This window comes from Hyla sarda, chromosome 1 (genome assembly GCF_029499605.1).
Source record: "Hyla sarda isolate aHylSar1 chromosome 1, aHylSar1.hap1, whole genome shotgun sequence".
Lineage (NCBI taxonomy): Eukaryota > Metazoa > Chordata > Amphibia > Anura > Hylidae > Hyla > Hyla sarda.
In genome coordinates this window covers 385,312,315-385,325,971 of record NC_079189.1, presented here as the reverse complement: position 1 = coordinate 385,325,971, position 13,657 = coordinate 385,312,315, and the positions used below count along the sequence as shown (strand labels likewise).

At 46.6% G+C, this 13,657-nt stretch overlaps 1 protein-coding gene across 5 annotated transcripts in view; it reads left to right on the top strand.

Moving 5' to 3' along the window:
- The window catches only part of LOC130276163 (uncharacterized), a 105,576-nt gene that overhangs the window by 25,694 nt on the left and 66,225 nt on the right, over nt 1-13,657 (top strand). For all 5 annotated transcript variants that reach the window (XM_056525168.1, XM_056525159.1, XM_056525176.1 and 2 more), the window contains exon 4: nt 12,510-12,627. In XM_056525168.1, coding sequence (XP_056381143.1) covers nt 12,510-12,627 — 118 coding nt within the window. The remainder of the gene's footprint in view (nt 1-12,509; nt 12,628-13,657) is intronic.

The following is a 13,657-nucleotide window of genomic DNA, read 5'->3' as shown; positions in this document are numbered from 1 at the left end:
GAACCTAACTGAAGGTTTTCCAACCAGTGTGCCTCCAGCAGTTGCAAAACTACAATTCCCAGCATGTACTGACAGACCGTGCATGCTGGGAGTTGTAGTTTTTCAACAGCTGGAGGCACAATGGTTGGAAAATACTGAGTTAGGTAACAGAACCTAACTGAAGGCTTTCCGACCAGTGTGCCTCCAGCTGTTGCAAAACTACAACTCCCAGCATGTACTGACAGACCGTGCATGCTGGGAGTTGTAGTTTTGCAACAGCTGGAGGCACAATGGTTGGAAAATACTGAGTTAGGTAACAGAACCTAACTGAAGGTTTTACAACCAGTGTGCCTCCAGCTGTTGCAAAACTACAACTCCCAGCATGCACGGTCTGTCAGTACATGCTGGGAGTTGTAGTTTTGAAACAGCTGGAGGTTTGCCCCCCCATGTGAACGTACAGGGTACATTCACACTGGCGGGTTTACAGCAAGTTTCCTGCTTCAAGTATGAGCTGCGGCAAATTTTTCGCCGCAGCGCAAATTCCTAGCGGGAAACTCACCGTAACCCGACAGTGTGACTGTACCCTAAAAACACTACACTACACTACACTAACCACTAATAAAGAGTAAAACACTACATATACACCCCCTTCCACTGCCCCCCCCCCCACAATAAAAATGAAAAACGTATTGTACGGCAGTGTTTCCAAAACGGAGCCTCCAGCTGTTGCAAAATAACAACTCCCAGCATTTCTGGACAGCCACTGACTGTCCAGGCATGCTGGGAGTTTAGCAACAGCTGGAGGCACCCTGTTTGGGAATCACTGGCATAGAATACCCCTATGTCCACCCCTATGCAATCCCTAATTTAGTCCTCAAATGACCATGGCGCTCTCTCACTTCGGAGCCCTGTCGTATTTCAAGGAAACAGTTTAGGGACACATATGGGGTATCTCCGTACTCGGGAGAAATTACACTACAAATTTTGGGGGGCTTTTTCTCCTTTTACCCCTTATGAAAAGGAAAAGTTGGGATCTACACCAGCCTGTTAGTGTAAAAAAAATAATTTTTACACTAACATGCTGGTGTTGCCCTTTACTTTTTATTTTCACAAGAGGTAAAAGGAAAAAAAGGAAATTGCAACGCAATTTCTCCTGAGTACGGAAATACCCCATATGTAGGGGTAAAATGCTCTGCGGGCGCACAACAAGGCTCAGGAGTGAGAGTGCACTATGTACATTTGAGGCCGAAATTGGTGATTTGCACATGGGTGGCTGATTTTACAGCGGTTCTGACATAAACCCAAAAAAATAAATACCCACATATGATCCCTTTTTGGAAACTAGACCCCTCACGGAATGTAACAAGGGGTACAGTGAGCATTTACGCCCCACAAGTGTCTGACAGATTTTTGGAACAGTGGTCCGTTAAAATGAAAAATGTAATTTTTTTGTTTGCACAGCCCACTGTTCCAAAGATCTGTCAAACGCCAGTAAGGTGTAAATGCTCACTGTACCCCTTATTACATTCCGTGAGGGGTGCAGTTTCCAAAATGGGGTCACATGTGGGGGGTCCACTGTTCTGGCACCACGGGGGGCTTTGTAAATGCACATGACCCCCGACTTCCATTCCAAAAAATTATCTCTCTAAAAGCTCAATGGCGCTCCTTCTCTTCTGAGCATTGTAGTTCGCTCGCAGTGCACTTGACGTCCAAACATGGGGTATTTCCATACTCAGAAGAAATGGGGTTACAAATTTTGGGGGGCATTTTCTCCTATTACCCTTTGTAAAAAAGTAACATTTGGGGAAAAAACAGCATTTTAGTGGAAATGTTTTTTTTTCCATTTACACATCCGACTTTAACAAAAAGTTGTCAAACACCTGTGGGGTGTTAAGGCTCACCGTACCCCTTGTTACGTTCCTTGAGGGGTGTCGTTTCCCTAATAGTGTGCGATGTGTTTTTTTTTGCTGTCCTGGCACCAAAGGGGCTTCCTAAATGGGACATGCCCCCCAAAAACCATTTCAGAAAAACTCACTCTCCTAAATCCCATTGTTGCTCCTTCCCTTCTGAGCCCTCTACTGCACCCGCCGAACACTTGACATACACATATGAGGTATTTTCTTACTTGAGAAAAATTGGGTTACAAATTTTGAGAGGATTTTTTTCCTTTTACCCCTTGTAAAAATTCAAAAACTGGGTCTACAAGAACATGCCAGTGTAAAAAATGAAGATTTTGAATTTTCTCCTTCACTTTGCTGCTATTCCTGTGAAACACCTAAAGGGTTAACACACTTACTGAATGTCATTTTGAATACTTTGAGGGGTGCAGTTTTTATAATGGGGTCATTTATGGGGTATTTCTAACCAGAAGACCCTTCAAATCCACTTCAAACCTGAACTGGTCCCTGAAAAATTCCAATTTTGAAAATTTTGCTAAAAATTGGAAAATTGCTGCTGAACTTTGAAGCCCTCTGATGTTTTCCAAAAGTAAAAACTTGTCAACTTTATGATGCAAACATAAAGTAGACATATTGTATATGTGAATCAATATATAATTTATTTGGAATATCCATATTCCTTATAAGCAGAGAGCTTCAAAGTTAGAAAAATGCAAAATTTTCAAATTTTTCATGAAATTTTTGAATTTTTCCCCAAGAAAGGATGCAAGTATCGACGAAAATTTACCACTAACATAAAGTAGAATATGTCACGAAAAAACAATCTCGGAATCAAATTTATAAGTAAAAGCATCCCAGAGTTATTAATGCTTAAAGTGACAGTGGTCAGATTTGCAAAAAATGCTCCAGTCCTTAGGGTCATAATGGGCTCCGTCCCCAAGGGGTTAAAGGGGTACTTCGGTGGAAAAACTATTTTTTTTTCTTTTTTAAATCAACTGGTGCCAGAAAGTTAAACATATTTGTAAATTACTTCTATTAAAAAATCTTAATCCTTCAAGTACTTATTAGCTACTGCTATAGTGGCTAAATGGCACAGCCTGGAGGTGGTGAAGCATGAGGAGACCATAAAGTGGCTGAATGGCACAGCCTGGAATTGGCTGAAGCATGAAGAGACTATACAGTGGCTAAATGGTACAGCCTGGAGTTGGCTGAAGCATGAGGAGACCATATAGTGACTGAGTGGCACAGCCTGGAGGTGGTGAAGCATGAGGAGACCATATAGTGGCTGAATGGCACAGCCTGGAGGTAGTGAAGCATTAGAAGACCATATAGTGGCTGAATGGCACAGCCTGGAGGTGGCTGAAGCATGAGGAGACCATATAGTGGCTGAATGGCACATCCTGGAGTTGGCTGAAGCAAGAGGAGACCATATAGTGGTGGAATGGCATGGCCTTGAGTTGGCTGAAGCATGACGAGACAATGTAGTGGCTGAATGAGAGTGCCTGGAGGTGGCAGCAGCAGCATCAGGAGTCCTGAAAGTTACCCGGTGACAGAGTGGTGCGGTGGGTGGCAATACCAGTATCCAGTAACGAAGGTGGGTGAAAAATTGTCTGATGCGGAGGAATGTTTGTAACTGGGGAGCAACGCCTTAAATCTGTTTGGCACTATCCATATTTTTAAGTGTTGGTGTAGCACCATAGTCAATCTACTCTGATGCATCAGTTATTGATGGGAGGAAATACTGGCTGATCCATGCCTGATTCATCTTCACAAAGGTCAGTCTCTCCACATTTTTCGTGACTAGACAAGTTCTCCTTTGGGTGACTATGGCCCCCACTGCAATAAACACCCGCTCTGATGGCACATTACTGGTGGGCAGGACAGCTTTTCCAGGGCAAACTCTGCTAGTTGCGGCCACAAATCAAGTTTGGCTGCCCAGAAGTCCAGCGGATCTTTAAGGTGTGTTGGCATGGTCATGTCAAGGTATGCCAACCCCTGCTGGTTCAGGTCCTGCTCCAGGTGTTCCTGCTACTGCTTCACTATGCGGGTGAAGAAAGGTACTCATCAGCGACTGTAGACTTAGGCTGCTGCTGATGCAGCTGGTACTGGTCCTGGCACCCCACCCCTCCCCAGCATCCAAGACAGTGGAAGGTGAGCGCAGAGGGCTCACCGAGTCAGACCTGCGAGAGGATGGACAATGGTGCCGATAGGCATCGGCAAACTGACTACATAGGATGTCTCTATAGTAGGTCAGTTTTTCCTCCTTCTCAGTGGGTGTGAAAAAGGCCCCCATTTTGTGCCTGTAGCCAATATGGTGGATATCCAGAAGTCATACCTCTGCCGAATGGTAACAATTCGGCTGTCACTATGCTAGCAATTGAGCATGCATCGTGCCATTTGTGCAAGTGACTCGGAGGAACTCCCTGCCTCCATCTCCACTGCATACTGCCACGGTGTGTCTGGGTCCTCTGTCTCCTCTTCCTCATAACACTCTAGCTACTCTGGCTGCTCCTACTCCTCCTCTCAGATTACTAGAAAAACCGCCCATTTGGCAAACCTAAACTGTGCTCCACTGTACCCCTCCCCCTCCTCCTCCTTCAATTCAGCCCCCACAAGGCTCATGTGTCTGTGAGATGTAGGAGCCAGCGTCTCCATTGCACTGACCAGCCATCGTTTCCAACACGTTTTGTAAGAGATGAACCAGTGGAATAATGTTGTTCATCCCATAATCCTGGCGACTGACTAATAATTTGGCTTCCTCAAATGGCCAGAGCAAACGGCAGGTGTCACGTATGAGCTGCCACTGGTTGACACTGAAGTTACATAGGCGAGTATCCCTATCTCCTTGGATCATCAAGAAATCTGTTATGGCTTTTCTCTGTTTGTATAGTCGGTCCAACATTTGGAGGGTGAAAGTCCAACGTGTGGCAACATTTCAAATCAGACTATGTTGAGGGATAACGTTCTAATGCTGCTGCTCAAGGGGGGTGTGCTTTGCAGTGTACGAGTGGCTGAAGTGCATGCAAAGTTTCCTTCCCATTGTTAGGAACACTTCAGGAACTGCTTGATAACAAGATAGAACACGTGTGCCAGGCAGGGCGCATAGCTCAGCCTTTCCAGTCGCAGCGCGGACAAGATTTTCTTCCCGTTGTCAGTCACCTTGGTTTCCATTTTCATTTTTCGTGGAGTAAGACATGCTGCAATTTCTTTACGAATGACGTTGTGCAGTTCCTCCCCTGTGTGATTCTGTTCGCCAAGGCAAACCATGTGAAGAACAACATGACACCGCCGTGCTCTGCACACATGGTATGCTGAAGGGCCACTGAAACTTGTCTAGGCAGAGGAGGCTGAGGACACAGTGGAGGATGAGGAGGCAGAGTTGCACGCTGTCAAAGGACCAACAGCCTGAGAGCGTGGAGGAGGAAGCGGCGTGAGCTGTCCAAGTTGGTGTTGTGGTTGTGCAAGAACCACATTCACCCAGTGAGCCGTAAAGGACATGTATTGCCCCTGCCCGTAGTTACAGCTACAGACGTCAGCGCTACCGTGCACTTTGGTACACACCGAAAGGCTCAAGGACTGGCCCACCTTCTCTTCCACAAAATTATGCAGGGCTGGTACTGCCTTCTTCACAAAGAAATGACAGCTTAGCACTCTCCACATCGGCTGGGCACAAGCCATCAGTTCTCTGAAAGGTGCAGAGTCCACCACTTGAAAAGGGAGGGACTGCAGCACCAACAACTTGGACAGGAGCACATTCAGCTTCTGCGCAGTTGGATGAGTGGGTGCAGATTGTTGTCTCTTGGACATGGCTTTGTCGATGGATTGTTGGCAGAATGACTGACTAAAAGTAGGAGGAGCAGGAGCATCTGAAGCGACAGAAAGAGGGTATGACACACAGCTCCCTTTGGCTGAGGTGGTGGAGCCTTGTCTGCCTGAAAGAGGGAGTGGCGTGCCACTGGGTGATGCAGCAGGCTGGACCTCTACACCAGAGCCACGGTTCTCCACGGCCGTTTCATGGTGGCGCAGCAAATGTTGACGCAGGGCCGTGGTGTCAACATTGGGACCCCGGCCACGCTGTTGACTGAGGATATCAGATGTCACTTGTCATGAAGTGGATGACTGTGTTAACCAATCAAAGACGGCAGATGAGTTGCTGGTCGACACGACCGCTAGCTGATACCGGGAGCTCAAGCCTCTCGCTGTGACTCTGGCTGCCACTAGCCCCTAGTCTGCTGCGACCTTTGCCTGCGCCGGATGAATTTAGGCCTTGTCCACTCCACTGTGCACGTCCGAGCACTTATTTGCCTGACATACTTAGTGCGTATATGAGGGGAGTACAATACGCTTCATTACGCCTAAAACAGTATTTGTCGAGAACAGCAGCAGGTGTGTACTTTTGGCTGTCCTTTCACAGTATCCTGGCCCTTGATAGATTATCATGTACAAAATAGTGCACTACTTAGATGTATGTATGTTGTATGTACTTATGAGGGCAGAAAATACTTTCACAGTATCTAGGCCCTTGACAGATTAACAGTTACAAAATAGTACACTACTTATATGTACTTAGGTGGTATACACTTATAAGGGCAGAAAAATGCGCTACAGTAAGCTTAAAAAATGTATTGGAGAAAAACACCAGCCGGTGAGTACTTTTGGCTCGCCTTTCACAGCATCTAGGCCCTTGACAGATTAACAGGTACAAAATATTACACTACTTAGGTGTAGGTATCTGGTATGCACCTATGAGAGCAGAAAAATGCGCTACAGTATGCTTAAAAAAGTGTATTGGAGTAAAACACCAGCTGGTGATTACTTTTGGCTGTACTTTCACAGTATATAGGCCCTTGACAGATTAACATGTACAAAATAGTAAACTACGTATATGTACTTATGTGATATGCACTTATAAGGGCAGAAAAATGCGCTAAAGTAAGGTTAAAAAAAATGTATTGGAGAAAAACACCAGCCGGCGATTACTTTTGGCTGTCCTTTCACAGTATCTATGCCCTTGACAGATTAACAGTTGCAAAGTACTACACTACTTAGATGTATGTATGTGGTATGAACTTATGAATGCATAGAAATGCGCTACAGTATGCTAAAAAAAAAGTATTTGAGTACAACACCAATTGGTGAGTACTTTTGCCAGGACTTTCACAGTATCTAGGCCCTTTTCATATTTACAGGTTCTAAATAATACACTACTTAGATGTTGGTATGTAGTATGCACTTATGAGGGCAGAAAAATGCGCCACAGTACACTTAAAAAAACATATTGCAGTAAAACACCAGCAGGTGATTACTTTTGGCTGGACTTTCATAGTATCTAGGCCCTTTACAGGTACAAAATAGTACACTAATAAGATGTTGTTATGTGGTATGCACTTATGAGGGCAGAAAATGCGCTACAATCTTGTAAAAAACACCAGCAGTACACAACAGTGCTGGAGCACACAAAAAAGCTGTGTACTAAACCCAAAATTGTACTCTGTCAAAGACTTTTAGGAATAGACTACTGGTTATTATATCGTCTACAGACTACTATAACTAGCAAATGATTTGTTGTGGAACAAAGACAGAATTGCGCAGAAAATTTATTCCTGCCTCCTCTGCTAAGGTTTATGAAGTTGAGGCAGCTTGTTGAAATGTATGAGGCAACACACAGTTCTTTGCCCCTCTCTGTAATACAATGCTGAAGAAAGTAACTGGGAGGTTAATGGCTGCAGTAAAAATAATTTTCAGTGGAAAAAAGCACTGTTCTCTGTCCACCAAAACCCTGATGTGACTAGGAGGTGAAACACTGCTGGAATGAGCTTTTCTGTGTAACACACACACAGCGATGTCCGTCCTTTCTCTTTGCAGTGTAATGAATGATATGATGAGCCGCAATATGGCTGCTGATTATATAGGGCTGTGACATCACAGGGGTGACTGGCTGCTGATAGGCTGCATCCTGCATGTGATTCAGGGTCATCCCGCCAACCCACCTTCCCACCTTGCCTTCCCACCTTCCCAGAGTTCCTTGCCACTTGTCCTCACATGTGGACATGTCATTTTAGATGCCATGGAGCCTGTACCGCACTAAATGGAGTCTAATGAAGCGATTCACGCGATAGAATCAAGGCGATATTCGCATTCATTGCAAATCAAATTTTTCATTAACTTCGTAACAAATTCGGATATGTCAGCTTCGATTCTCTCATTTCTAATTGTTAATCCTTACTCTAAGGCTACATGAGGTCCATCCAATATATTGCAATTTGCATGGACACTGCAACATAAATATCACAAAAGATCCACAATTCATAAAATGTTTGCTGATAACAAAATTCACCTATACTGTTACTAAAAAAAAATTTCTTCCAAGTGTCATATTCCGACAACACTTACATCTAGTAATGTTACATTTAAAAACACCTATAGCAGGTTCACTCTGACCCGTTTGGAATGGGATTATTTCACTCTTAAGTTTGCTTTGGGCTACAATTGGATCATTTATATTCCAAATGTTGGATGATATCACCCTTTGTAGCGCTCCGTGACATCACTGAGAACATAACCTATCCTTGAGAATAAAAATGACTTCCAGATACAGACCAAGGGTACCATGGGCCTTGAGCTGTTCAGAATGTTTAGGTCCCCTCCATGCCCACAAAATAGTGGTAATGCATTTCAAGCAAGTAACCAATTTCACTCATGCTATGAGTAAAAACAGTTACCTGCTTAACAGTGTTAGAACAATTTTGTGGCCTATGTCTATGGACTGTATTTTAATATACCCATTGGGCCAACCAAGGTATTGGGGCAAGGTATTTTGGTAAACTGTTACGCCTAGCGCACCGGGTCCCCGCTCCTCCCCGGAGCGCTCACGGCGTCTCTCTCTCCGCAGCGCCCCGGTCAGTCCCGCTGACCGGGAGCGCTGCACTGTCATGGCCGTCGGGGATGCGGTTCGCACAGCGGGACGCGCCCGCTCGCGAATCGCATCCCAGGTCACTTACCCGTCCCGGTCCCCTGCTGTCATGTTCTGGCGCGCGCGGCTCCGCTCTCTAGGGCGCGCGCGCGCCAGCTCTCTGAGACTTAAAGGGCCAGTGCACCAATGATTGGTGCCTGGCCCAATTAGCTTAATTGGCTTCCACCTGCTCCCAGACTATATCTGATCACTGCCCCTGCACTCCCCTGCCGGATCTTGTTGCCTTAGTGCATAGAGAAAGCGTTTACTGTGTTTGTCCATACTGTGTACTTGACCTCCTGCTATTGCCATATTGACTACGTTTCTTGCTGCCTGCCCCGACCTTCTGCTACGTCCGACCTTGCTCTTGTCTACTCCCTTGTACCGCGCCTATCTTCAGCAGTCAGAGAGGTTGAGCCGTTGCTAGTGGATACGACCTGGTTGCTACCGCCGCTGCAAGACCATCCCGCTTTGCGGCGGGCTCTGGTGAAACCCAGTAGCAGCTTAGAACCGGTCCACTAGCACGGTCCACGCCAATCCCTCTCTGGCACAGAGGATCCACCTCCTGCCAGCCGGCATCGTGACAGTAGATCCGGCCATGGATCCCGCTGAGGTTCCCCTGCCAGTTGTCTCTGACCTCACTACGCTGGTCGCCCAGCAAGCCCGACAGATCGCCCAACAAGATCACCAGCTGTCGTACTTGACCACCATGACACAGCAACTTCAGTCGCAGCTACAGCAGCTTCAGTCACAGCTACAGCAATTTCAGTTACAGCTACAGCAGCAACAACCATCTCCTCCGCCGGCTCCTGCACCTCTTCCGCAGCGAGTGGCCACTCCTAGCCTCCGCTTGTCCCTGCCGGACAAATTTGATGGGGACTCTAAGTTTTGCCGTGGCTTTCTTTCGCAATGTTCCCTGCACTTGGAGATGATGTCGGACCAGTTTCCTACTGAAAGGTCTAAGGTGGCTTTCGTAGTCAGCCTTCTGTCTGGGAAAGCTCTGTCATGGGCCACACCGCTCTGGGACCGCAATGACCCCGTCACTGCCTCTGTACACTCCTTCTTCTCGGAAATTCGAAGTGTCTTTGAGGAACCTGCCCGAGCTTCTTCTGCCGAGACTGCCCTGCTGAACCTGGCCCAGGGTAATTCTTCAGTGGGCGAGTACGCCATCCAATTTCGTACTCTTGCTTCCGAATTATCATGGAATAACGAGGCTCTCTGCGCGACCTTTAAAAAAGGCCTATCCAGTCGCATCAAGGATGTGCTGGCCGCACGAGAGATTCCTGCCAACCTGCAAGAACTTATCCATTTGGCCACCCGCATTGACATGCGTTTTTCTGAGAGACATCAAGAGCTCCGCCAGGAAAAAGACTTAGATCTCTGGGCACCTCTCCCACAGTCTCCGTTGCAATCTACGCCTGGGCCTCCCGCCGAGGAGGCCATGCAAGTGGATCAGTCTCGCCTGACCCAGGAAGAGAGGAATCGCCGTAGGGAAGAAAATCTTTGTCTGTACTGTGCCAGTACCGAACATTTCTTGGTGGATTGCCCTATTCGTCCTCCACGTCTGGGAAACGCACGCTCGCACCCAGCTCTCGTGGGTGTGGCGTCTCTTGATTCAAAGTCGGCTTCTCCACGTCTCATGGTGCCCGTGCGGATTTCTCCTTCAGCCAACTCCTCCCTCTCAGCCGTGGCCTGCTTGGACTCTGGTGCCTCTGGGAATTTTATTCTGGATTCCGTGGTGAATAAATTCCGCATCCCGGTGACCCGTCTCGTCAAGCCACTCTACATTTCCGCGGTCAACGGAGTCAGGTTGGATTGCACCGTGCGTTACCGCACAGAACCCCTCCTGATGTGTATAGGACCCCATCATGAAGTCATTGAGTTCTTCGTCCTTCCCAACTGTACCTCTGAGGTCCTCCTCGGTCTGCCATGGCTCCGGCTTCATTCTCCCACCCTTGATTGGACCACCGGGGAGATCAAGAACTGGGACTCTGCCTGCCATAGGAAGTGCCTCTCCCCCCCTCCCAGTCCCGTCAGGCAAGCCTCAGTGCCTCCTCATGGCCCCCGTCCTGGTGTCACACTGCCCCGTGCCAGGCTTCGCCCTCTGCCCTCCCTCCCCATTCCCACTCCTGCTGTACTGCCTGCCGTTGAGGAAACCCTCCATTCTTTCCCGGTGTCCTCATCCCAGGGGAGGCAGTTACCGGACAAAGAAAAGGGGAGACCTAAGGGGGGGGTACTGTTACGCCTAGCGCTCCGGGTCCCCGCTCCTCCCCGGAGCGCTTACGGCGTCTCTCTCTCCGCAGCGCCCCGGTCAGTCCCGCTGACCGGGAGCGCTGCACTGTCATGGCCGTCGGGGATGCGGTTCGCACAGCGGGACGCGCCCGCTCGCGAATCGCATCCCAGGTCACTTACCCGTCCCGGTCCCCTGCTGTCATGTGCTGGCGCGCGCGGCTCCGCTCTCTAGGGCGCGCGCGCGCCAGCTCTCTGAGACTTAAAGGGCCAGTGCACCAATGATTGGTGCCTGGCCCAATTAGCTTAATTGGCTTCCACCTGCTCCCAGACTATATCTGATCACTGCCCCTGCACTCCCCTGCCGGATCTTGTTGCCTTAGTGCCTAGAGAAAGCGTTTACTGTGTTTGTCCATACTGTGTACTTGACCTCCTGCTATTGCCATATTGACTACGTTTCTTGCTGCCTGCCCCGACCTTCTGCTACGTCCGACCTTGCTCTTGTCTACTCCCTTGTACCGCGCCTATCTTCAGCAGTCAGAGAGGTTGAGCCGTTGCTAGTGGATACGACCTGGTTGCTACCGCCGCTGCAAGACCATCCCGCTTTGCGGCGGGCTCTGGTGAAAACCAGTAGCAGCTTAGAACCGGTCCACTAGCACGGTCCACGCCAATCCCTCTCTGGCACAGAGGATCCACCTTCTGCCAGCCGGCATCGTGACATAAACAGCCAGAAAAATGGAGCCCAAACAGCCTTCAATGCCTGACAGGCTGCTCTAGCCCTTTGGATCATTGGACTAGAATAATCAGATCTGTATCCTGTTGATAGGGCATTAACCAGTCTTTATGTGCTGGGCCACATTGAATACCCTGACTGGCCCAGGAATAGGATAATATACACTATTACATGCTAAGTCTTGCTATGGATTTCAACTATTTCAGGATTTCCCATATTTCATCCTGCTTTACTGAATTTGAGAAATGGGCTTCCTGAAACCTGGTATCTACATATAACAGGTACCTTAGTGAAAATATAGCAATATTCGAGCACCATTCCTGCCACTGTTTCACTACATATATATATATATATATATATATATATATATATATATATATATATATATATATATATATATATATTACGATAAAGAACTGTTAATTTGTAGAAAGGCAGTTGAGGGCTTCCAAACAGGATAAGTTCTTAGAACATTAATGCATATGCAGAAGTATTGATTTATTTATTTTTTTTACTATGGTTGCCTGCATCCCCTCCCCTTCATCCACCCATACTTTTTCTTTTATCCATTTTCTCCTCCATTGGTTAAACTTGATGGACATGTGTCTTTTTTTCTACAGTACTAGCTACATAACTTTGTTACAACAGCAAATTCATTGTCCTATATTTATCAGTGTCCTAAAAATAACACATTGGACTCTACCACTTTTCTATCCAGCCTACAGAAGGAAATATGTCAGTTTGTGGATCTAAAAGAACAAGTAGAAAACCTGAAGTTTAAAGTAAAGCAAAACAAAGATGCAGCAGATATGGAAAGCCAACCAAAGGAGGATAAGGTACAACTATAGGTATAACTTGAAGCTCCTAGGTCCCAATGCAAAATCTGTAATTGGCCCCTCTACAGGTACTTGGGCCTTCTTATGACTGCTATCTCTTGACTCTCTGTAGCTACTTCTCAGGGTCTAAAGGTGTCCATACACATGATATTTAAGTTGTTAAAAATTGATAATTTTATAATTTTAACAAAAAACATTGCTTTTAGGGTTAAAGGAGCACACCTCTCGTGACATCACACCACACCCCCTCAATGCAAGTCTATAGGAGGGGGCCCCTCCCATAGACTTGCATTGAGGAGGCATGGTGTGACATCACAAGGGGCATGGCCATGACATCACAACCCCCGCAGCGTGCACCCAACATTCAGAACTAAATGCTGAGGCAGTGAAGTACCCCTTTAAGTATAACAATGAACAATCAGTTTAGCTGACCAATGACAGATTGTCATCGTCTGGAGGTCATTGTCTGAAAAAAAAAAAAAGTCATCTGTGTTTAAAACCTGTGGCTGACTTTTATTTTCCAGGAGTGTAAGTTTTCAGAATATTCCCAGGACATTTCCAGAAAGAATATTCATCCTTGAACAACTGCAATGGTCAATATGGACTAAAATGTGTATTGCTGTGTCTGTGAAACAATCGTTCATCAGTCCATAATTTATTCATTGGTTGTTCAATCATCAACCCACATCAAATGTGTATGGTCACCTTAACATGGAGATAAATAATTGTAGATAGAAAATCATGAAGTAGAGCAGCACATCCACAGAAAAAGTGCATCAAGCCCAGGTCCAGGGTTCAATGCAAATAGGCAGCAGCAACTCCATTAAGGTGCAAAAGTAAAGTGTCTTTATTCACACAACGTGAGGTGACGTTTTGGTTTGCTCACCAACCAATTTTCAAGCAACATATGAGTGGACAAAGTGATTATTTATAGCCACGCAGGACCAATATAGTAATTAATCAATTAATGCACAAACATGATTAAAAAAAGTGTAAATATTTACATAAAAGTATATAAAGTGATGTGTGC